Source organism: Sus scrofa, chromosome X (assembly GCF_054392235.1).
Source record: "Sus scrofa isolate SSC_HxYL_T2T_F1_AM1 chromosome X, Sscrofa_HxYL_maternal_Yorkshire_Landrace_v2.0, whole genome shotgun sequence".
NCBI classification, from domain to species: Eukaryota; Metazoa; Chordata; class Mammalia; order Artiodactyla; family Suidae; genus Sus; species Sus scrofa.
The window spans coordinates 61,911,637-61,937,038 of record NC_139401.1 but is presented as its reverse complement, the minus strand read 5'-3'; the positions used below and the strand labels follow the sequence as shown (position 1 = coordinate 61,937,038).

Sequence of the window (25,402 nt, the reverse complement as noted above, 5' to 3'; positions counted from 1 at the left end):
GCAATCTGTTTTAAGAAGCCCACCAAGTGATTCTGATAATACAGTAAAATCTGAGAGCCATTGTTTTAGATATTCACGTTTTTGCAGAGAGACTCTGCTTTTCTTTTTTATTGAGTTGTAATTTACATACACCTTGATGAATTTTTACATGTTTGTACCCTGGAACGACAAGCCAAACCAGTATTTCCATGACGCCAGCTTTCCTTGTGCTTCTTTCCAAGCTCTAGACAACCATACCTGTTCTAGAACTTGATATAAATGGATTATGGATGTTCTCTTTTGAGTCTGCTTTTTTTGTACCAGATAATGCCAGATGTTGTTGTATGCATCAGTAGCCGTTTTTTTTTTTTTTTAATTTCTATTGCTGAGTAATATACCATTATATGAATATACTATAGTTTTGTCCATTCCCTAATTGATGGATATTTGTGTTATTTTCAGATTTGAGCTATTGCAAATAGTAATGCTATGTCTTCTGGTGGACAAAAAGTACTCATTGCTCTTGGATATAAACCCAAGTGCAGCACCACCTCCTTTTTAAAAATTAAATCTTTTTATTTTGAGACCATTGTAGATTCACATGCAGTTATAAGAAATAACACAAAAAGAACTCATGTGCCCTTTACTTAGTTTTCCCCAGTGGTAGTCTCTTGAAAACTATAGTATAATAACACAGCCAAGATATTAACACTGATACAATCAAGACAGAGTATTGCTATACAAGTATCCATCATGTTGCTCTCTTATAGCCAGACCTCCTTCTTCTTCCAAGGCTTCCCCCTTCATTAACTCCTGGTAACCTGTTCTGTTCTCCATTTCTAGAACATTGTCATTTCAAAAATACAGAGTTTTGAGAAATAAATAATAATATTACAGTGGCACAACACAAATATATTACACTACAGTTTAGGAAGTCAGTCAACTTCATTGAGCTTAAAGCAAAGTGTCAGCAGGACTTTTCCTTTTGGAGATTCTGGGAGATTCTGCTTCTTTGCCTTTCCCAGCTTTTAGAGGCCACCTGCAGTCCTTTGCTTATGGCCTTTTCCTCCATCTTAAAAGCCAGAAACAGGATCTTCAATTCTGACTCTGACCCTCTTTCATCTTTAGGACACCTGTACTTACATTGGACACACCTGGATATTCCAGCATCATCTTCCTATCTTAAACTCCTTAATTTAATCATACCTCCAAGTCCCCTTTGCCACATACTATAATATATTCAGATGTTCTATGGATTAGAACATGGACACCTGGGGGGGGGGGGACATTGTCCTGTCTGCCACATCCATTTTCTTATAAGCATAAGTACTTTTGTCTCCCACTTAAAAAAAAAGTTATTTGCACATATACAGGCCAACATACAAAACATACAAAAGCAGAAATTCTCTGGTTAAAGGTGGAGAGGATCTGGGACTCCTTCACTTCCTAAGGTAACAACAGTTGGTACTATAATTAGCAGATATTCCTAAGGCCCCTTTCTACACTGATGTTCTAAGACCCTAGAATTCTATTTGCTACCTGAAAATTGAAGCTGTGCAAGTGAAGTCATCCCTCAGTATCCACAAGGAATTGGTTCCAGGAATCTTGCAGATACCAAAATCTGTAGATGCTCAAGCACTTTTTATAAGGTGGCACAATATTTGCATATAATCTATGTATATCCTCCTATATGCTTTAAATCATCTCTATATTATTTTAAATGCCTAATAAAATGTAAATGCTATGTAAATAGTTCCCAGCATGTAGCAAATTCAAATAGAAAAAGTTTTGCTTTTTGGGATTTTCCAGAATTCTTTTTTCAAATATTTTCAATCCACAGTTGATTAATATGAGGATGTAGAATACATGGATAGAGAGGGTCAGCTGTATCTCCTCTTCCCAGTCCGTGTCTGTCCTCCCACAGGCCCCTGGTGGAAATGGTAATGAAAAGATATAGTGTAGTGGTTAAGAGCACAGGCTTGTGAACTAAATTACATATGTTCATGTCCTAGCTCTACTACATCTATCTTTCTGAACTTGGACAAATTATTTCATCTTGTTGGGCCTCAGTTTCTTTATCTGTAAAATGGGATAAAATAGTATATCCTCAGAGTAGTGGTTCCCAAATTTGTCTGCACTCTGGAATCATCAAATATTTGTCCTACTACTAGAGATTATAGTTTGATCTGAGGATATATTCTAAGCTTTGGAGTCTTTAAGATTCTAATATGCAGACAAGTTTGGGAGCCACTGCCTCAAGGGGATTTAAAACACAGAATACATAACTTTTCTTTGCAAGTATTGGCAAACCAAGAAGGGAGCTGTTAAGTGACAGAGTATACCAAGTCCAAGACAGCCTAAAAGGATTAGCTGTGTCTCAGTTCCCTCATCTACAATATTATGATAACCATATCTAGGCTACAAAATTAATATGCTTTATAAACCATAAAGTACTGCTCAAAGGTAGCTGTACATACATGAACTCTCCATTCTCATGTCACACTCCACTTCCCACTACCTTTTGCAACAAGGCTCAAAGTAATATCTCTGACCTTCATTGGCACTGAAATAAGTGAGGGTAGAGGTGAGCAAGCTTGGGGGCCTTTCTGACAAGGAGGCAGGACGGGACCTGACCACCCCAGGAGGAGTCCAGAGATATAAATCACCCCTCACAAGCAGCCCCAAAGCCCCAATGTCAAGCAAGCCCAGGAACATCACATAGTCCAATGTAGGCCCATATACATTGGAAAAGTTGGCCTGGGGGCTATGGAAAGGGCATAGGCTATTGAGTCAAACAGTCCTATGCCCTTGGGAAGTTATTCTACTCTTTCAAGTCCATTCCCTCCTCTATAAAATGAGGATAGTCATACCCACTCCCCAGAAGACTGAAGTGAGAATGAAACAATACCAGGGATGGAAAAGTGGTCCATAAACTGGAAATTACAGAGAAGTATCTTATAGCCACCCTCTCATGCCACAAAGAAAGATCAAGTCATAGTGAACTCTTCCTCGATTTTATTGGCACTGAAACAGAACATGGGTTAAGCATAAACCCCTCCAAAAACAAATTTTAAAAACCCAAAAATACACACAAAAACCCTGAATATAAAATCTAACCTTTCTTCCCAATTTCCCTGGGGTGGGGTAGGGGGAATACTGCCCTTAAGGCAGCTAGATTGCCCCACAATTCCAGGTTTGAATTTAGCCAATATAGGGCATATTAGCAAGAGTGTCAATATAATTCACAGCAATGCACATGACTCCCCAAGGTCAAGCAGGAGGCAAGGAGAGGGAGAGATCAAAGCCATGGGCTTTGGGCTAGGGGCACTTCATGGAAGGACAGTAGGGCCCCTTAGGGAATTAACTCTGGGGAGAAGGCAAAAAAAGAACAATAAAACTAAATACCAAGTACTTTAAAAAAAGGACTGTATGACCTATAGTGACAGGTGATATCACTAATACTGAAAGCTTCTTAACATTAATGTTTCTGGCAAAATATTCTTTTACAATATAGTATGTTTCCCACGTATAGGGGTGGTAAGGGAATGAGGCCAAATGATCCTGTCTCAAGACTAATATCTTCTAAAGGTTCATTAGCAAGAAACACATAATCAATATTGAGTTAGATGCAACTAAAATATATAATACTGGTAGAAAAAGAGCACACATGAGACAGACAAGAGGAGGAAGCTGCGCCTAGGTTGAGAAAAAGGGGTTGGGGTGTGAAAGGGACCAGGCCAGAGCCCCTAACAGCTCTCTGGTTTACAACTCCAAGGGACAGCACAATTGTTGGCAAGACCTGTATTAGAGGTTTGTTAAACATAGGCAGGACTCGGTCATCACCATGAAGAGAGGTGATGGGAAGGGGCTATTAGGTGCCAAAGTGGGGTCAAGTAAACTGTAGGATATGGGTCATAGGCTTCTCTCTACACACTCAGCTTCTTCCATCTATTCACCAATTGAGCCAAATGGCATTAAGTTCCAGGGCTCACCAAACCAAGGCCTTGATGGCCATGAAGCAGGAGCCATGGCCCGAGTAGCTCTGAAGGAAGAAGAGGTCTGGGACCCCTGGCAGGGAAAATACTGAAACCATGTGAATATTTCCTCCCTTTTACAAGGGTCCTAGAGGGAGCTGGCTAGGTTTTGGGGTAATCATCCCTACTGTTCTACTGTGAGAAGATTTGGGAATTGGAGTAGGGAGGGGCAGATCCCAAGAAAGGAAGAGGAACCCAGAATAATAAGTAAGGAATAACTCTTCCCATAGAGCTCACTCGAAATAAGCCTAGGCTCCCAAGGTACTGGGGCAGATCTTCTACCCAGTCTTGCCTGAACAGAAGGGCCAGTGGCTTTCTAGGATGTTGGTGAAGCCTCTTAAAAGGCACTGTATCCCCCATCTCACCCTGAGGAGAAGCTGAGTCCCTGAATTCAGGGACAAGGCTTATTGGGAACAAGTTTTATAACAGGCCTAATCTGGGAGGTAGAAAAAAGAAAAACTTAACATTTTTTTAGCCTCCAATCATTAAAAAAGCCTAAATAACTCTAGAAGGAATGGACATTGGTATGCCTAATCCTAGGGTAGTTGACATCCTACAGCATATAGCCAGGGCCCTGCCTCCCTCCCTAAACCCTGTGATATTCCAATTCTATAAGTCACAGGACCATGAAGAGGAAGGCAGTGGTGTCACGGGTGGGGGCCAGTTTTCAACCTACCCATACTCGACTCCTGCAGAGCAATAGTAAGTGTGGAGGTATTTTCCAAATGAAGTGGGAGGTGCCTCTGAGCTGGGAAAGTGATCTCTTCTAGCAAGCTAGATAGAACAGGACAGAGGAAAAAGAGGGTCCCATTGGCACCATAGTGGGCCATCTGTCTGCCTAGGGAAGTGAGTGAGGGCTGAGGGGCTAGGTTTGGTCCCATGGCTGCACTGAATGCTTGGCTGCTTGACTCCAGGGCTGCTCTAGTTAGTGGCTCCAGCGCAGTGTGAGTTAGGCAAGAGTGTAGGAGTGTGTGGGGTCAAGTAAGAAGGGAAGAGGGGTCTCTAGAGGCTGAGTGCCCATTACATGGACTCAAACTCATCAATGCGCTGCTTGGTATTGCCCTGCCGGATCTGACGGAGGGTCTTGTATTTGTCTCGACCCAGTCGCATGTTTTCAGCATGGATCATGTCATTAGCAGTCTTCTTGGATTCATCGCGGGCATTGGCCAGCTCTGAAGTAAGGGCCTGTGAGGGTGCAAGGGGATGATGAGTTAATGGCTTCCTCTAATTTTACCTCCCTTTAATAACCAAATTTATTTCCTGATTTATTTTCTTCCTTCCTTTATTCATTCTTTCCTTCCCTCTTTTCTTCCTTCCTTCCTCTCTCCCTCCTTCCCTCCCTCCCTCTCTCCCACCTCTCTCTCGCTCCACCCCTCTACAACTGCTCCCTCTTTACAAACACACACCACATATTTTTGAAAGCCATTTCCAGCCCTGTTAAAACTGCAGTGGTGCAAGAATAAAACGAAAAAGCACAAACTTAGTAGACAAATTGATAATTGGTATAGAACAATATATCAAATATTCTGTGTCAACTAAATTTTTTATGAATATAAGATGTAAATGGAGTATGGGTAGAGGATGGGGGAAAAAAAGGTTGTTCAGGGTCTGACTGATAAGTGAGAGGTCTGGCCTTAAAGCTCTCAACAAAGCACTGAAGCAGGCTCCTCTACCCGTCTGCCCAGGATGATCTAAAGAAGGCCATGGGCTACTAAGTCAATACACATGGTCTCCATGACCCTTTGGCTCTGCCTATGTACCTTTAGGTGCTTCTGCACACGCTCATTCTTCTCTGCCTCAGTGGTGCGTTCTTCCTCACTGCGGTCCTTGGCCATGGCATCAGCCCGCAAGTCGGCACTGGCCTCTGCCCCATTTTCATCCTGCTCATCCTGATCATTCTCAGCAGGCTCTGCCACATGAGGCGTGCTCATGGCAGTCTTCAGCTCTGCACGAGTCTTCTCCAAGTCTTCTTGTACCATCTGAGCCTGTCCAATAACAGAGGAAGAAAAGGACTGGCAGTCACACCAGGCTAATTTTCAGCATCCCTACATGTGCCTAGAATTGTCCAGCAGGAAGCAGACACCAGGTAGGCCAAGTCACTTTGTCTACCTGATCCTGAGTCTCCTTGGCTCTATAATAGGAGTAACTGTACCAATTTCCCCAGGGTACTGGAACTTATGCATATGGTACCCCGTCCCACACTGCTTTACCCTGGGCACTGTATCTTACCTTCTGCTGCCATTCCGCAGCCTCACTCTCCTTCTTCTGTCGGGCCATCTCCAGCTGGGAGATCCGAGCTGTCAGCTCGGCCATTTCCAAGGCCTATGGATAAATTGAAAGCTTATGAGAGGTGGGCCTTCTAGTCCTCAGGGCCAGGTATCTTAAACCCCAGCTGCCCTGCAAACTAACAGGGAATCTGCTTCTCCACTTGCTTGCTGTTCTGGGGGCTTTTTGTACCAAACCTCCTCTAGGAGGCCCAGAGGAACACTCATTCTCAGATCTACTACAACACCCTATTAACTCCAAATTATTTCCTCCCCACCTAGACTACAGACCTGAAGGCAAACATGACATCTGTGATTCTTCCTCATCTCTCCCTCTTCCTTATCTCTCCTTCTCCCTCTCCCTCTTTCTTGATATATGTATCTCCCCCTCCCCCACCTCCACTTTCTTAGTATTACCCACTGCACAGTTAGGGCCTCAGTAAAGCTTTGAAGATCACTGGGTTGCTGCCTGAAGTGGAAGACCCTTTCCTGTTACCTTACAGTGATCAGGGCTACACTAAGACTCTTCCCAGGACAAGTATAGGAATGATACTCAAGTGTCACAAAGTAATTTGAACAGGGGAATAAAGCTTCGCACATTCTCACACCTTGGGAAAATCTTCCAAAGTCTTCCCCTGAGAATTAGGGCTTAGTTTCTTGCACTCTGACTCCAAAAAGTACAGGAGAAAAGCATATGTCAATGAATTTGGGCCACAGGGTCTTAATCTCTGAGTCACAGAACCCTTGGAAATTGTGATAAAAGTATAGATGATTACCCTCCTCCCCTGTAAAATGTATAGACACATAGTTTTACATATGATTTGAGGAAGCAAACCCTTAAAAGAAAGGCAGAAATGCGGAGTTCTTTTGTGGCTCAGTGGTAACGAATCCAACTAGTACCCATGAGGAAGAGGGTTCAATCCCTGGCCTCACTCAGTGGGTTAAGGATCTGGTGTTGCTGTGAACTGCAGTGTAGGTCACAGATGCAGCTCAGATCTTGCATTGCTGTGGCTGTGGCATAGGCCAGCAGCCATGGCTCTGATAGTTGCCAGAGGGGAAGTGGGTGAAGGATGAGTGAAATATGTCAAGGGGATTAAGACATACAAACTCCAGTTATATAATAAATTAGTCACATGTATGTAAAATACAAAAAAAAAAAAGAACAAAGGCAGAAATGAGTTGTCATCCTTACTTAGTCAAAATAGTGTGACCTTCGACAGATCTCTTCAACCTATCTGAGCCTGAATTTCTTTATCCAGGCATATTATCCCATATGGGTTAATAGCATAGGGTTGTTTAGGAAGAGGAAATGAGAAAGTAAGGAAAAGGAAAAAGTTGCTAGTATAGCTTATAACACACACAGCTAGACAATCAAGTGTGAATCCCTTTACTTCTTCCCTCTCTCCTCTGTCAGGTCATCAGCTCAGATTTCCCAATTGCTAAGAAAGTAGAATAAAAGTAAGGGTTAGGGTAGACTGTTTTCAAAGTGACTTCTCAGCTTGCTTCTGAAGGAGCTATCTGCTGGAAGCCTGCAGAGAGGTACTCTGTTGGAAAAAGCCAGTCCCACAAGCAGAGGTAGCTGTGATAGGCAAACAGAGAAAACACATGTCCTATAATCTCAGCCCATTTTGTAGCTTTACCAGCTGTTCCTGGGTCTTCTTCTGGTCCCGGGAGGCCTTCAACAGGGCCTCCTTGGCTTCTTCAGCTTCCTGACGCTCTTTGGCCAGTTTTTCAGCCTCACTCTGGGCACGCTTCCGTTCCTGTTCAAGTTCCAGGGCCCTGCGGGTCTGTTCTTCCAGTTCTGGGAAGAGGAGAGGGAATGGTGGTGAAGAGTACAGAGATCAAGAAAGGACAGCTAGCTTCCTTCCTAGGAATGCTTCACACCAGGGCACAGCTGGAAGAAAGCTCTAGGTACTCTTCCTCTTGCCCCATCCTCCCTCTATTCTCTAGCCACATCTGGAATATATGGTCTGGGTCTGTCTGTATCTCAGACAGGGCTTCTAGCTCATAGACTCGGACTCTGGGAAAACCCAGTCTCCAAGGTGACTCCAAGCCTCACCTTGCTGAGCCTTCTTAGTCTGTTCCTCAATCTGCTTCAGCCTCTCCATCAGTTCCTCCTTTTCCCGTTCAATCTTCTCTTTTTCCTTTTCTGCCATCTCACGTTTCTTCTTCTCATTTTCCAGCAGAGCACTATGAAAGAAGGAAAAAGGGATGGAACAGGATAGTAAGGCCACAAGGAAGCTTTGGCATACTCAAGGCTCCCTGGCCCTGGCCCTTCAGTCCCCACTTTTCCAATACACTCAGGGCTTGAGAGGCAAGACTGCTCTCCTTTCTCTCTACATCCTTGCCCTCACATCATAGCCCTACAGGGGCCAGTATGCTCAGGGCCCTGTCAGTTTGTCCCCAAATCAGAAGATCCAACCTGGACCCTCAGCTCTGCCACCCAGTAGATAACCAGTGGCTAACTTTAGCAACTTCAATTCTTTGCGCTTATTCTCAGTACCTCTATTTATAAAATGTCCTAATAAGTCTTGCCCTGTTTAACTCATGGAATTAAAAGTAGACAAGTTTGGGCTCTGTGTTTGGATACTTTGCTTCAAGTCTGGTGATCTCTATGGCTAGGACAGCAGTCCTCTGCCTGTACTCTGAAGCCCATCTCTAGGCTCCTTTTCCACAAAATTTGTTGTAAATCTAGAATAAGTACTTGGTTTTTCTTGCCCCAGCACCTCTTCTTGGAGGCCTTATTCTCTCCCTTGGCTAGATGTCTTTTCTCTTTCTGAATACTCAGAATCATGACCTATCTTTCTCCATATCCCTCCCCACTATTATTTTTTTATCCATAGTACTTCTCATCATGTCACAAAGTGTATAATATGCTTATTTGATCTGTCTCTTCCCATTAGAATGACAGCTTCATGGGAGCAGAAATTTTTGTCTGTTTTTTCATTGTTTAAATATTCATTGAGTGAATAAATGATGTAGCATTTATACCTTGAACAGTTACATATATACTCTTTTTTCCCCTTTCTCCTACTAGACTGTAAGGTCCTTGAGGATAAGTTCCTGCCAGATCCAGTTTTATAAACTTCCCCCAATCTCATTTTTTTCCTGAATAAATGTGAATCCCGGTGTCTAACCTCACATACATGGAATCATTTTCCAGTCTACTAGACTAAAAGCCTCCTGAGGTTCCAAACTCTTTATGACAAAGAACCTACTAGAATAGTGCTCTTAAACCTTAACATGCACAGGGATCATCTGGGATCTTATTTTTTAAATAACTTAGAGTCGAAATTTGTGTAATATAAAATTAGCCATTTTAAAGAAAATAATTCAGAGATTTAATACATTCACAATGTTGTATAGCCACACCTCTATTAGTTCTAAAACACTTTCATCACTGCAAAGTAAAACCCCATGCCCATTAAGCAGTTTCTCCACATCTCCCCTCCCCCAACCCCTGACAACCACAAATCTGCCTTCTGTCTCTACAAATTTGTCTATTCTGGATATTTCATATAAATGAAATAATACAATATGTGATTTTTTGTGTATGGTTTATTTCACTTAGTATAAGGTTTTAGAGATTTACTACTTTTAGTATGTATCAGTACTTCATTCTTTTTAATGGCTGAATAATATATTCCATTGGATAGCTGCACAGTTTATTTGTCCATTCACTCACTGATGGACATTTGGACCATTTCCATCTTTTGGCTATTGGGAATCACACTGCTATGAATATGTGTGTGCATGTGCATGTTTGAACACCTGTTTTCAATTATTTTCAGTATATATCTAGGAGTAGAATTGTGGAATTATATAGTAATTCTACACTTAACTTTCTATAGCAGCTGAACCATTTTACATTCCCAATAGTGATGAAAATGAGTTTTAATTTCTCCACACCCTTGCTAACAGTTGTTATTTTTTGTTTTCATTTATTATATCCATATTAGTGAATACGAAGTGGTACCTTACTATGGTTTTAATTTGCATTTCCCTAATGACTAAGGGTGTTTTCATGTGCCTGCTGGGTATTTGCATATCTTCTTTGAAGAAATGGCCGACTAGGATCTTAAGATGCAGATTTTGAATCAGTAGGTTTGGGGTAGGTCTCAGATACTACATTTCTAAAAAGTTCCAAAGTTTATGCTGATGTTGCTGACCCTTGATGCACTTTGAGCAGCAAGGGGCTACAGTGCATAAGGGTTTTGTAGGGAAAATTCTGGCTCTGTCCAATTTCACTCAAAGAGCTCTAAAGAATTCAGGTTTAAATGTGCATGGAGCCTTCTGCTACTGCTACTATACTGATAAGGTAGCCCAGAGCAACCCAGAGTCCACCTAGAAGAACAGTGGCATGAGGGTCATAGATAATGGGGAATTATGAAATGCTCCTCTCTGAAATCCTAGGGTTTTAATGTCTGCTTCCTGGGGATGGTGATGCCTGAGACTTAATGGAGGAGGTGTCATCCCTGTACAGTTCTCTCTCCTCTAGAACAGGATAGCTTCATACCCTGCCTTAAGCAGGCTTAGCACCTTGAGAGGCTTCTTTGTCATAGTCCCAGCCCCTACTTCAGTACCACAATACCTACCGCTCCATCTGCTTCTGGTGCTTCTCCTCCCGGGCCTGTGCCTTCATCTGCTGCACCTCAATGGTGTCAGGCTTGCGGCGGCGCATGTATAACTCATGGTTCCCCATGCAGAGAGCCAAGATTCGCTTGTTAATTCGCAGCCGAGGAGCATAGAAGACAAAGTCCTGATGGAAAACCATCAGTCAGAAAAAGTTTAGAGGGATAGTTGAAGCTGGGCTTCTGCCTTCTGAAAAGCTAAGTCCAAAAGCACTGGAAAATCATGTTATAGATGGGAAGACTAATTATCAGAGTGGTGAAGTGACTTGCCCAGGGTCAGATTGCAGATTAGTGGCAGACCCAGGACTAGAACTCAGGTTTCTTGACTCTGAAACTAGTGCTCTTTCCACCAAGCCACAAATACTTTCAATCTCTGCTTATGAAAAGAATCCTAAAATACCCTCAATCCAGATGATATAAACTGACTTTACCTGCTAATTAGATATCCTTCTGGGTCTCAGGGGTCTCTCTTAAGGCCTAAGAATTCCTGCACAATACCCTGGTGAATGTGATACGGATGGGCTGGACTGGTTCTATAATCTCCTAAAAACATATCCTAGACCTAGTCCGTAAATCCTGTTTGGCAGGTTGTAAATATATACATGAATATGTAAATCTTCTGAACATCAATTATCCTGGTTGCTATTTTTTAAAATAAGCCCTTGATCTCAGCTGGCTTTGTTACTTACCTTTCTCTGATGAAAGTTGAGCATAGCAGCAGAGAAAAAAAAAAAAAAACACACACACACACAAGAAAATCCATTGAGTTTGAGTTTACTATAAATACCACTGGACCAGTGTCACCAGAAGATGGGCTAACCACCAGCTCCTTTGCCACTGAACCCAAACTGCTACTGTCTCACATCGCTTGAGGTGCAATGGAAGGAGCACAAGCTCTAGATGTCAAATGACCTTGATATAAATCTCAGGTCTATCATTTTAAGCTTTGTGATATTGGGCAAATCACTCCATCCCTCCGAAACTCAAGGTCATCACTTATAAAGTAAGTATGTTACTACCTACCAGACAATGTCATCAAGGGTTTAAGGAGACAACATATAGAAAGTGCCTAGCAGAGCAAGTTCAGAGACCTCAGAGCTGGAGAAGAAAGGCTGAAGCCTCACGAGAAGAGTCTGGTTCAACATGGTCATTGGCCCTTGTTGGACATGAGGTACATCAAAAGAGGAAACCTATTGCTCTTGGAATGGATTTACAATGAGATCTTGCTGTGTAGCATTGAGAACTATGTCTAGATACTTACATTGAAACACAACAATGGGAGGAAAAAGTATGTATACATGTATGTGTAACTTGGTCCCCATGCTGTACAGTGGAAAAAAAATAAATAAATAAAAAACAAATAAAATACAATATGCAACAATGAAAAAAAAAAGAGGAAACTTTCATCTCAGTTTTCTATCCTATTTATAATCACCAGCCTTCCAGTCTTATCAGCCACAGGAACTGAGTAGGTGACAGGTATGACAAGCATGTTAGAGGAATGACTGGACCCAAAGCACTTTCTTGTTTTTGGATTGCTCTAGAGAGAAGTCTTGAGAGGACAGCAGCAAAGTTATAATAACAACAACAAAAAAAAACCATCTGGAGGATCATCTTCAGATCTGGACTTCTCCACAACTGAAGATAAATCAAGTACCTAAGCAGTTTCTACTTTCTAGGGCCTAGAGGCTTTAAAAGATAAGATATATTCTCTGTTTCTATGTCAGAGCCTCAGGGCAGAAAAAAAGACAATGGCTAAGAGGCAGTACTTAGACTGCCTATAGATCTCTCCCTCATTCATGATTCTTCTCCTGAAACACAGGTAGCAGGATAGTATCACTTACATTTCTTGGCATCAACATCCCCTTTCACCGTCATCACCTTTTGTGTCTTCTATTCCCACCCATAACCAAAAGTCAGAAAAGAGAGATAAAAACAGAATGACATTATTGCTTCTAGCATTATCCAGGACTTGGCAGGTACCTGTCTTGGCCAGTGGGAGGAGTAACTTACCGGGGCTTTTTTGTCAATGGGCTTGATGACAAATTTCTTGTCATTGAAAGAGATGTTCCTGATTTCACTCCAAGGGAAGCCTATCTTAGGAGTCAGTCTGTAGAAATGGAGATCAAGAACATAAGGACAAGGGCAAGACAAAAAGGATAGAGAGGGTTGGTGCCTTGCCCTCCCCACCTCCAACTTCTCCCTTAAGGAGACATATTCATTGCTAGCTCAGCCTGTGTCATCACATGCCACCAGGTCAGTTGCCAGCATTGTGGGTACACAAAGGACTTCCTGATAGCACAATGAACATGTCCCTTGTTCCAATGGCTGAGACTTGTTTTATTGTACTCTTTGTTAAGGTATGGACCTTGCAGCAATCTCTCATAAGAATCCCCAGCCCGACTTAACTGGAACTCTTCTACTCAAGGTTGTAAAGGTTGGGCAAAGGTAAACGATGAGTTTCAGATTCGTAATTTACACAGAACAATAATCTATTGATCTCCATCCTCATCAAGCAGCAGACCAATGAGAAAAAATAAGCAAGTGAGAGAAGGCTTTAGTGAGAGGGATTATATGGCCAAATGACACTTAATAACCATATGGAAATGAGGTTAATTACAAATCCTGATAAGGTAGGTTCTAGAGCTAACCAAAAAAAAATATAATGAGAGCCACATATGTAATTTTAAGTTTTCTAGTAGCCTAGTGAAAATAAGTAAAAAGAAATAGGTGGAGTTAACTATAATAACAGTTCATTTAGCCTAGTATACCTAAAATACTACATTTGAATGTGTAAATCAATATTTTAAAAATATTAATGAGACATTTTACATTCTATTTTTCATACTGTCTTCAAAGGCCAGTGTAGTTTACACTTTATAGCACATCTCAATTCAAAGCAGCCATGTTTCAAGTGCTCAATAGAAGCTACCATAGCGGACAGTACAAATCTAGTCAGTAAAAGATTTAGACGCTTGAGGGAGGTTGTGCCATCATCTGAGCTAATCTAACCTAGGTAGAAAAAGAACTACACAAGTGGGACCCAGGAAGTACAATGCTACACTATGGTAAGCCCTTGGTGTCAAAGTGCCCCACAAAACTTAAGAGAACTATGAGCTATACCTGTCATTCTGTTCATAGATGTTGAGACCCAGGGCATCCACCCCCAGCCACAGCTCTGAGCCTTTCTTGTTCTTGATGCTGAAGTAGTTCACACCATACATCTCCAGATCCTGAGCAATCTTCAGATACTCCAAGACAGCATCCTCCCTAAACAACAAAGTGGGGGTGGGGGCTGTTATCAAGGGAAGACTATGAATTAGACCCAGGGAGATAGAAAGCCTACTTGTTCTGTACGCCCAACAAGACTCTTGCCATTAGGGGTGGGAAAGATAATAGAAGGTGGGCAGATGATGGTGAACAAAACACAACATGACTTTTGCCAAAACATGCTAATAGGAACCTAAGTTCTGAGGTTCCCAAGGGGAATAAGGGTAGGCTGACTCTTGCTGGCCTGTGATATATTAACTATCATAGAAGCCTCTTACACAGGCACATTCCTAGCAGAGCCCAGATGAGGTAATCACGGCAAAATGATATGCTCTGTTTCTCAACTAAACAACACCCAAATAGTTTGCCATGTTTATAGAGCTTAATAATGAAATTATTCTCATTTCATTCTCAGAGAGGACCCCTTGGTGGCTCAGAAGCTCCCTAGGGATCCTGAGATCCCTTCCACCTCTTTATGGTCAAAACTGTCTGGGCTATGGTCAAAACTGTCTGGGCTATCAGTTCCATCATTCACAAAAAGTACTGCTTTATAATGGTCCTGCTTTGTCTTCCATCTCTAATTTCCCCTATAAACTACTTTCCTGTCCCTCTCCAATAAACTCCAGTGTTCCTAGCCCTCTGGCTCTTCTTTCCCCAAAACCAACCCTTATTCTCTCTACAAGGGCAGTAGAACCCACAGTTGCTAGGAAGAACTCACCTGAGCATGCCTCTGTGTTCCTCATGCCACACCTGGATCCGCTCCTCCCACTGGTCTTTGTTGAGTTTGTGCTGCTCCAGGACCCTGGAAAGATAATATGTCGTGAGTAGTTTCAAGCACAAAGTCCAATGCAGGGATAAACAGAAGTCTACTTAGCTATCTAAGGGCTAAGAAGCAAAAAGAATGTGAGGTCTTTGCACTGAAGCAGACTGAAATTACAGCAGGTGGTATTAATTAGACATAGGTAAGTACCTAAGGGTTAGGAGAAATACAGAATGTGTGACCAAGAAAGACAATGGGAACACCTTCCTTTCTACCTTTAGCCAGAAAATCCATTAATATGCCATGGTCCCCAATCAGGGCAATAACATATCAACAGTCTGTGCTGACTTGTGGTACTAAGACTTGGAATGGGTCTCACAGAGACATGTACACCCTCTTGTAGATCTTTGTGGGACCAATAGTTTGCATTTGTGAGACTATTGCTCAGCGAAGAGATCATAGCCTATGGCTACAGAACAGAGAAATGAGCCCAAATGGCTTTGAGGGAAACAAAGAGGCTTAATGTCCCAGATCTGCTAGATCATAAATAAGGCTTGCTTTAAATATGCTATCTCAGACATCATGGCAGGTAGAGTCAGTCCCAGGGCACAACCGCTACCCCTAAATACTTTCAGGTGAGTTGTACATTTGTCACAGCTCCACTGGGACTGAGATTACCAGACTGAAACAGAACTTTCCCTTCCAATCTAAAAGCCTATAAAAATAGCAATTGGATGCAGTAGGGTTAAAAAAAATCAGGGACTAGGATTCCAGGTTATCTCAAATGAGTTGTGGCAGATTGAGCAGGTCAGAGTGAACACCTCTGTAGCTCTATTTCCTTAGCCAGAAAATAAGGATAATGCCTGCCTTATTCATTTTGTTGTGTTGTTGTGATGCCAAAACAAAAATAATGAGTGTTTGAGAATGTTCACTTTTGAAGTTTACAAAAGCAGAAAGCTCTGTACGCTGGTAATCCATATTGAAAGACCGTTTGAACTCCCCACATCCCTGGCTTGAGTATTTTTCTCACTTCTATGAGCCTCTAATATCAGAGGTTTAAATCAGTGAAGAGGATTGAGAAAATGAAACTGGGGCAGGGAGAATCACTCCATCTCTAGTTCTCCATATTAGCACCTATTTCCGGGGTGATGAAGATCTATAACCAGGTAAATGGGGGGGGGGGCTTTTCATTTTGAGAACCAGATAAATAAGGTACAGTGTTCTCTGCAAATGTGTTTGTATGAACAGCATAACGTAGTCTTCAAAAAGATCTTAGTAGGGAGGGACAGATCTGGCAAGTCTGTGTAACAGCGAATCAGTCAGTTTGGGGCCATAGTCCACTCTGGCCAAAGTAGATGGCCAGGACACCACCTCACCTCTGTGGCAGCAACTTGTCCCCGGCCAAGTAGCCCGACTTGTGAACTTCCTTATTGAAGTCACCATACTTGGATTGAACAGCATAAGAGGCCAGCAACACGGCTGTCTCAGGTGGGCAGTAAATATCATCATTGAGAATGCCCTCCTTCACTTGCAGGAAGAACAGGCGCTGTGTGATGTCCTGGATCAATTCCTCAGATACATCCTCAGGGTAGAACTTGGCCCGGAACTTGAAAAGCAGGGGGCTTTCCTTCCGTACATCCTGGGCAGTCACCTGAGAGCAGCAGGAGGTACAAAAATAGACTTAGGGGGTGGAAGAGTAAGGTTGGGAAGAGACACTGAAAGTCATAAATTTGCACAATTCCAAAGAGTAAGATGGCAATTCCTCTGGTAAGTTAGAAAAGAGACACATTACTTTCATTGGGGATCCAATTCCATGTCCATAATTGTTTCCTATTGGTAATTTCTTCCTGAAATAACCTAATACCCACTGATAGTCATAAGTCCTTAAGCCATCATAATCTAACAATATAACCAACTGCCCCCACATTCTGAGGGTAGACTTAAGAAACTCCTCTTTTAGGATTCCCCAACTCCATAAATCAGCAAAGTAAAGACTAGGCCGTGTGACTAAGGCCTGAGAATTGGCTATGTAGGAGCACAAATCAGATTTTCTTTTAAAAAGCCTGAAATTGGCTCCCAAAAGAGCCACATTTTTTACGGCAAAAGTCTCCACTCTTTAGGAAAATGAGATTCTGACAGCAGAAGGTGGATTACCCATCCCCTAGACACAAATCAAGAAAATAAGCCATAGGACAGTATCGTGACCTCTGAGGACAAAGTCAGTCAGTTTGAAGATAACAAGATGGAAAACTTCCACATTCCTGTAGAGATGCTGCTTGGATGTGGAGAGCTTGAATGGACCTATACTTAAATCATCCCATTTGGTATTCAACGGAGATAGAAAATCAAGAAAGAGGGATGCATCTGTATGGGACTCAGGCATCAGTTGACAAGTGGGGAAAAGAACAAGATAAGATTATGGGACTTTCAAGATTCTTTCCAGTTCAAGAGTCTGTGACTTTCAGTTTAACAAATTGCCTAAAGCCCTTGAGTTTGGAAAGAAAAAATGGATACCTATCCCCATTCAAAGAACTACTAATGGTTCACTACTGTGGTCCATTATTGAATCCTCTTGGCCATTCTTTTTTTTAATTTATTTTTTATTGTTATTTCCTCTTGGCCATTCTTGCTGTTAGAAGTCCAAGTGGAGACAATGCAAGAGCTCTGCCCTTACTCTGATTCAGTGGTCAACAGACCACCCAGTGAAAAATACATCCTTGGATGACCTGGATTTATTTATCGGCTAGCACATGTCACTCACACCCTTGAGCAAGATCTGGTGGAGTGAATTCCAACCCAATAGTGGGATAAGCAATTACCTTCTTATTGAGTTTCAGCCAAGTAGAGAAACCTTTAGTGTCCTGGTACTGCAGACCAAAAAACCAAACTTCCCTCAGGCCAATAGTTTTCACCACCTGGAAGAGAAAACACAAAACAACCACTGATTGAATGCCTACCCTGTGCCAGGAGCAGTGAATACAAACATGGAGCCTACATGGTCTCTGACCTTGCCAGCGCCCAGGGTCTGGCAAGAAAATAGACTCGGGTAGCAATTAAGGAGTGATATCAACATCACTCTGCACAAAGTACTTCTGCTGAGGTAGGGACTGGATCTATTACTTATGACCACTACCACACACCCATAACTTAACCATTATCTCCTTGAATTTTCACAATAACCCTATGATATCCTATGATATAATTACAATTAGGCCAATTTTACAGATAGTAAGAGTAAGATTCAGAGAAGTGAAGGTTCAGTTAGTAAGTATCAGAGCCAGGTCTGTTTTACTGCAAACCCATTCAAATCCAGTGCTTTCTGCCACCTCCTTCTTTTTATTATGCCATGGAGCTTCATACTTCCAGGATGGATTAAAGGCTAAAGGTAGAGACTGGTGGTTTAACTCCTATTATCTTTTCTCCTAGATTTCTCCTTTAGCTTTAGCAACTGGGAATAATGTCCACACCTTTCAGACTGAGTCACATTTACAATGCCCCAAGAAAGAATGTTTGAAGAGACAGAGTGAGGATTGTGGTATACTCCAAAGCTCTGTTGTGCTTAGGGGCTGAGATGTTTCTTTCAAGCTCTGATTAGGGCTCATTCATGATTCTGCTTCCTCACTCACACAGGTTGAGAGTGGGAATGAGGGTGGAAACAACGTGGTTACCTCAGTGTAGTAGCTGAGAGGCCACATGGTGTTCTGGGCATCTTGGCTGAGCAGTGGGCAGGAAAGGGAGACCAGCCAGGAAAGGACAGATGGGGTCTGTTTTCCAGTCCCTGACACTAGTGTATAAATAGGTTTGGCTAGTGGCTCAACCCCAGCATGCCCACTACTAGGGATGGAGACAATAAAACTAAGCCACATCCCAATTAGGTCATGCTGGCAGCCGGAAGTCTTCTTTATGTTTTCTTATATGAGTAGGAGTGCTGGAGTTGGGGGCGTTAAGGTGAAGAAATGTCCCCAGCGTTAGAAACATGTAACAAGGCCCCGATGTTGCTTATGTCCATCCCTGTGAATAAATCATTATCTCCTCTCAAAACATACATGCATGCTACATGCGCGTGCACACATACACACACACACACACACACACACACACACACACACACACACAAACACTGCACTGTATCTACAACATTTCTACTATGCATCCAAAGCCAAGCCCATGGTCATTCCCAGAGCTTACAGTCGAGAGCTTCAGAGACCCCCAAGGAAAAAGTAAAACATGTTTATTAAGTACCTATTAGGTGCCAGGTACCAAACACTGAATAACCATGAGACATCTATTATCTCGATTTTATAAATAAGGAAAATAGGCTTGTAGTGGAAACCTATCTAAAATTGTACAGCCCAGACTAGAACTCTAATGTGTATGACTCTGAAACCTATACCCTTTTTTCTCTAGCATGCTATGTCCCAATGGCAAAGGCTCAAAGGATCTTAGAAGCCCTCGGGTTCCCAAGTGACTTACTGCCTTGGTTCTCTTTTGGCCCAGATATCTCAGACAGACAATAAACTTTTACTACCTCTGCGTTTAGATATAGTTTCTGGCTTTCCCACTAGGCTCAGTCAACAACTACTTGATAGTCACCCTTCTCTAACTCGAATCAGTATCAGAAAACTTGAGTGAAAGTCACTCTGTCTCCAACTTGCTATGTGATCTTAAGGCAGCAAATTTCCCTCTCTAGGCCTCGGCTTCCTCATCTATCTAGCTTTCCCATGTACTATGAGTGGGGTGGCTTAAATGGCCTCTTTATTCTTTCAAGTTCTATCATTCTACTACTTAGGTTATTTGCAAATGACTAAGAAATAGAATCCCATTTCCCATCTACCTTTTGCCAACCTGGGTAACTTAGGAACATGTTTAGAAAAAAGATAAATGAGGAAAGATGTGAGTTATGAAGAAGGATCAAAAGACTTCCAGAATTTAATGGCAAGGTGAGTCCTTGAGTATAAGTCAATAGGCAGTAGAAATTAAAACCATCAGATTTTAGATGGACAATAGAAATTAATCATGTTGAAATGTGACTCTGGCTTTTTTTGCAGAGGATAGAGGAAGAAGATGTGAACAGGCAAGTTCTTTAAAGCATCTCTTACCTCATCCTATATCTAAGGCCTAATTAACAGTTCTAACAGTTTTTCAGAGGGCTGCAGAAGAATATTGTGTCCGGGTGCAACTGGTGGGAAGAAATTAGTTCCAAGGAACAATTCAGCCCCAGGAAAGAAAGGGGCCCACTGAAGATGCTGAAAAGAGACCATTAGGGCCCAGATGCCAGGTTGCAGCAGGGCAGACTGGGAATAGAACTAGCAGAGCAGCAACTGACTTTTGCCTGTATTAACAGCCCACTTATAGAGGCTCAGGGACCCTAGAACCAAAGGGGAGTTGGCAGGAACAGATTACACAGTTAGTCCCAGAGGTCCCAGGAGCAGGCTTCTTAGCCTCTTTTTGCACCATATTGTCAATTTCAGTAGTGGGGTGGGTAAGAGTGTGATGACAGGAGGGTTGTGGGAGCCAAAATAGTTCCAGGATCTATAGTATCGCTGAGGAGATGCTGGACAAATAATAGCTCAAGCAATATCAAAAGAAAGATCTCAGGATCAGTAGGGCATTTTACTTCCCTTTGAGCACTGCCTCTTTCCTTATGAATATAGAGAAATCAGATGCATATAAATTTTCCACCTCCTTAGCCTATAGGGCTTGGAGATATGCCTCCACTAAAGTCCCAAACTGAGAAAGTGAGGGTGTGGGGAGAAGGAAATATGATCTGAAGTTAGAATTGAGACTGAAAAAGAACAAAGGATAAAACGGATGACCCCTGGACCCCAGGCTATACGGAAATCTCCAATTAAGGTCCACAGGGTGCTGGGAATCATTTGATCAGGCAAGTCTTGGCCCCATTTCCAAGTCCTGAAATGCGGAAATGAGGCCAAGCTTAGCTTGCTCCCAGCTTTGCTTACAGCTGGGACCTTATAGGAAAGAGAAACTTGATTTTCTAGTGGGAAAGAGAATCTAGGTCCTGGTTCCAGGAACAATATCTGTGGTTCCAGTGACTAGGGTCCTTACCATTCCTCTATGAGAAATGGCTGAAACCCTGAGGGAAAAAAAAAATTATCTTTGCTCCCTTTGATCCCAGACACCCAGATCATCTGGCCTGAGCTAGTATTTTTCAAGGCTGCCATGGAAAAAAATCCTTAAGCAGCAGAAAATAATGAATGCATACACCCAGGGGATGGGGACTGGGAAGTGATTGCACAAGATACAAGGACATGGCTATGAGCCAAAATTTCTTTGAAGTATCAGATTTAAACTTAATCATTTGTGCAAATTTTATTTTCTACTCCCTTAAATAACTATGTTTTAATAATGAAATGGATAATATCTATAACTAAAACTGATGCTCTCAGATACAAAAATCACATTCATCCCACAGCTCTGTGTACCTGCTAGAACCTGCACATAACACTTAGAGGGACTACAACCTCAGTCTGACACACAATACAAACCCCCAAAATACACTGTGGAGCATTATAGAATCCAAGCAGCATAAACTAGAAAACTGGGGTCAAGGGGAATAGATTTGACTCTGAGGAAATCCTAATTACTAGGAGCATCTGGATGTAAGAAAGAACTCCCTTTTGCCTCTCTTTTGCATGTGAAGGCTACTTATGTCTGAGGTCTGGGGAGGGGAGGGGAGATTAGCTCAATTCTGGAGCCTGGAACCCCCCCCTCCCCATGTCTCCTATGAATCTATCTGAGTAAATAAATTAGTGACTCAATAGGTCACTTCATAAGCCCAGAGCAGGATTGGAAAGCAAAGCTTGAGCCTTAAGAGGAAAACTACATGAGAAATTATGTACAAAACTGCATCAATGCCCAAACACGTAATGCCCACTGAGGTCCCATTACAGGTCTGGCAGAAGCTGCATCAGCCACCCACCTGAAAACAAATCAATGCACAACTGGAAAGTTCCAGGAGGGGCTGCTACCATCACTCCTTCTGCTACCCTACACTTCCTGTGCCCAAGTGGCCACCTGTTCTATAGCATGGAACACATTCAGCTAGGGTTCTAAGTTTAGGGACCAAACTTCACTCTTAGAATGGAAACAGGCCAAGAAAGGGGAGGTCACAGAGGAAACAGCTGACAAAAGGCGCTGGGAAAATTGGAAATGCTATATGCCTTGGTTTAGGCCATTATACTGCATCCTAGCTATTTGACCTTAAACAAGTCTTTTCCCCTCTCTAAGCCTCAGTTCCTCATCTATAATATGGGGGTACTAGTATTATAATAATAGGTATTAGTTGCTTTATGAAATAATAATAGAAAAAAAGAGGCTAGTATTGCTGTCTTCAATGCAGAGTCCACAAATCCTAGGGCCTTCACTGAGCCAGAAAAACTTCCTGAACTCATTGCTCCCTTATCTGAACTCCCAAGGAAATTTCCACTCACTTACTTAGCCCTTAATAAGAACAAGCAACATTAGAATGCCTGCTATGTACCAGGCACTTCACTTCACTTCACTTATGTGAGGATTAAATAAGACCACAAAATCTCTAAGATTAGTGTTATTACCATTTTACTGAGGAAAGTAAAGTCCTAAGAGGCTAAATGAGCGATCCAAGGTCACACAGCTAAATATCAGAACAGAATTTGAACCCAAGGCTGATACCAAATCCCACACTCTATATACAACCTCTATACATACAACCTAAGGTTCAAGGGTGTTAGTTTCATTCTACATGAGAGGAGGGTTGCATGTTTCCATAGGTGAGTAACTCCAAGTTCCTTAAGGACAGAAATAGTGGTTTGACAGGTCTAGAGATTCTCCTGGAGACGAGCAGACCTTCAGTCAATATTGAATCAGTCAATGAATAGAAGAATGGATAGATGCTCTGAGATTTCACCTCTCTTCTAAAGCTTAAAATCTTAAGGGAAGGGGGCAGGTAACTAGACTAGCTCTAAAGCTAGAGACGCTAGCTGAGGAGACCCAGGCAGACGGTTCTCAAGTGGCACGTGGGTAATCAAGAGCCCTCGGAAGAACCTCCTGCTTTATAGGTGGGGCTAGGTGACATAATCACTGTAGCAGTGTTCTCTCCCCTTCCTTGCTATGAGTAGAGTCACAAGAAGAAACAAAGGTAAACGGGAAGAACTAGAGCCCCACTTCCTTTTCCCACCAGGCCTTGGGCATCCTCAAGCTATGGTTTCCCATTGTTGCCTGCTATTTATCGCTGGTGCCAAGGAGAGTGCTTCCTCTCCAGGCAGCTTCCTCTCTGGTCATTAGCCAGACAACTGCTGGATTCCAGGATGGCTCCAGAGCTTTTATCAACTCCTCCCAAGGAATCCAGCTCCTTCATCTTAGGCCCACATCTCCTTGAATAATGGCTCTCAAAGGTCAAACAGAATGGACTTCTTCCCTTAAGCTTTATCAAGTTAGAGAGAGTGAAGAGATCAAACCCCCAATGGCTTGTGAACATGTATCTCTGAGGATTCCCATCCAGACCTTCCATGGCCCCAAGAATGCCAGTGCTCAATTCCGTGTCAGAGATCAAATCTTTTTTCCTGTAGTTTTCACCTATGGGGTCCCAGCTCTGCTCCTCTGACCTCACAGAACATGATTGCCCCCTTCCTATGATAGCCCCTCAGTGATCTCAAGACAGAAAATACAACTTCTCTTGAGTCTTCTAAAGCCAAGTAGGCTCAGTCACCGCAAACAGAGCAGTGCAGTAAGCAAAGTACACTTTTATAGTTAGAGCTATATTTGAAACTCCATATCACAATTTACCAGCTACATACCCTAGAGTGTCTTCTTTTACCTCTCATAGGCAGGATTACTGCAAGGATTAAAACATGTAGCCAAGGACAGTCCATAGTAGGTGCTCACTAAATGATATTTCTCAAAACCACACTGATTTTCCAGGTGAGAAATCATGAACTTCCTGGTTTCTTCCCTTTCCTCTCCCAGTATGAAAGATTCAAGTCTCTCAAGGGCTTTTTATGGGAAGCAGTAGCTTTCAGAACTAGCACAGCAATCTAGCCAGGGCTCCCTACTATGTGGGCTTCCCTCAGAACTACACCCATGGTAAACAAACCAAACCATCACTAATAAAGAATTATAAGACTTTGTGGCTTTTCAAAGTTAATAAACCTCTTTGTTCAAATATTTTTCTGCCCTAGGCTCTAAATTATGCCTTCCTAACTCTTCACAGCTACTCCCTCCAATGTAAATGGACAAAGCCCTCAGTGTTGAAGACAGGGAATGGTGTCATTTGCTTGAGAGAGGTGGGGTATAGAACCAGGACTCTAGGAAGGAGTCTGGCTAGAAGCTGAGGGAGCCTCTGGTCCCCAGTTGGACTAGAAAATACCACATTGGCTGACCCTCCCCACTCTACATCTGCTGCCCAGAATGATAACTGCTGTCTGGAATAAAGGGCCCAACAGTCTACCTACCATTATGAACACTTTCTTCTTTTTGTCCCAGAAACAGTAAGAAGCCTATCCAGGAAGAGCTGTCCCTCCTGCCAGGTAGCTTTCCCATCACCACCTCCTGGCATATGCCAACTACAAATCATACTCAAGTGAAACAGCGCCCTCTTTTTTACAGAAAGGGGTCATCTGAAATCCAAATAGTAGGGTTAGAAATGGGAAATAAAAATATACGAAATACAGAAATAAATGCCACAGACACATTTTTGAGAGAGAACCATATTTGAGAGATCAATTAGACATTGCATGGATGGGGAAACTGCAGCCCAAAGAGGAGGAAGTTTTCTGAAATGTATCAGGAGAGACAGTGGTAGAGCCAGCTCTAATGCCCAAGATTTCTAACATTCTATCCAGTGCCATCAACTTCACCAGGCTGTTCCTTTAAAAGCTTTCCAATATAAAACCTGCATGCAAAGGGAAATGCAAAAGCTTAATGTAATCAAAATGCATTCAGTCATTCCTGACTAGCACTGTAATCACTTGTGAACTATGTGAATCTCAGTACATTACTTTAATTGTAGTAAATATGCGTTTAAATGTTCCTTTGCCTAATTTGTACTTTGACTACCTTTCGCCATTCAATACTAAACAAACTCCAGGGAAGAAGCAAGTTCTAGCTAAATCCAAAGTTAGATACTCTGAGATCTTCAAGACCTTCTCCCAACTCTAGTTGATTAATGAGACAAGTATCATGGCATTTGAGAGCTATCATTTATTACTTCTCTACTACACACTGGATGCTTCACATAACACTCATTTCTCTATTTGTATTTTCTTAATTGTCTTTCTCACCTATTTCTAATTTATCCTTTTGGATTTTGTGTATCCTGACAATAAGTTTTCTGGGTAGCAAGTGAGATATAAGCAATACACTCTTTTATAACCTCACAAAAAGCCCGTGAGGTAAGATATTGGGCCCAATTTTTTTGGGATGAGACTACCAACCCAAAACAGGTTCAAAAATTTTCCCAAGGTCTAA

At 42.3% G+C, this 25,402-nt stretch overlaps 1 protein-coding gene across 3 annotated transcripts in view; it reads right to left on the bottom strand.

Annotated features, from left to right (window-relative positions):
- Positions 1-2,977: 2,977 nt before the first annotated feature.
- Positions 2,978-25,402, bottom strand: part of MSN (moesin) — a 123,466-nt gene continuing 101,041 nt past the window's right edge. For 2 of the 3 annotated variants that reach the window (XM_085006406.1, XM_013986219.3), the window contains exons 3-13: positions 17,758-17,853; positions 16,315-16,589; positions 14,897-14,980; positions 14,032-14,178; positions 12,922-13,018; positions 10,873-11,036; positions 8,337-8,467; positions 7,918-8,078; positions 6,243-6,335; positions 5,774-5,998; positions 2,978-5,198 (exon numbers count right to left, since the gene is read on the bottom strand). In XM_085006406.1, the coding sequence (XP_084862532.1) occupies positions 5,034-5,198; positions 5,774-5,998; positions 6,243-6,335; positions 7,918-8,078; positions 8,337-8,467; positions 10,873-11,036; positions 12,922-13,018; positions 14,032-14,178; positions 14,897-14,980; positions 16,315-16,589; positions 17,758-17,853 (1,638 nt within the window). In that variant the 3' untranslated portion in view covers positions 2,978-5,033. 3 annotated transcript variants of the gene reach the window in all.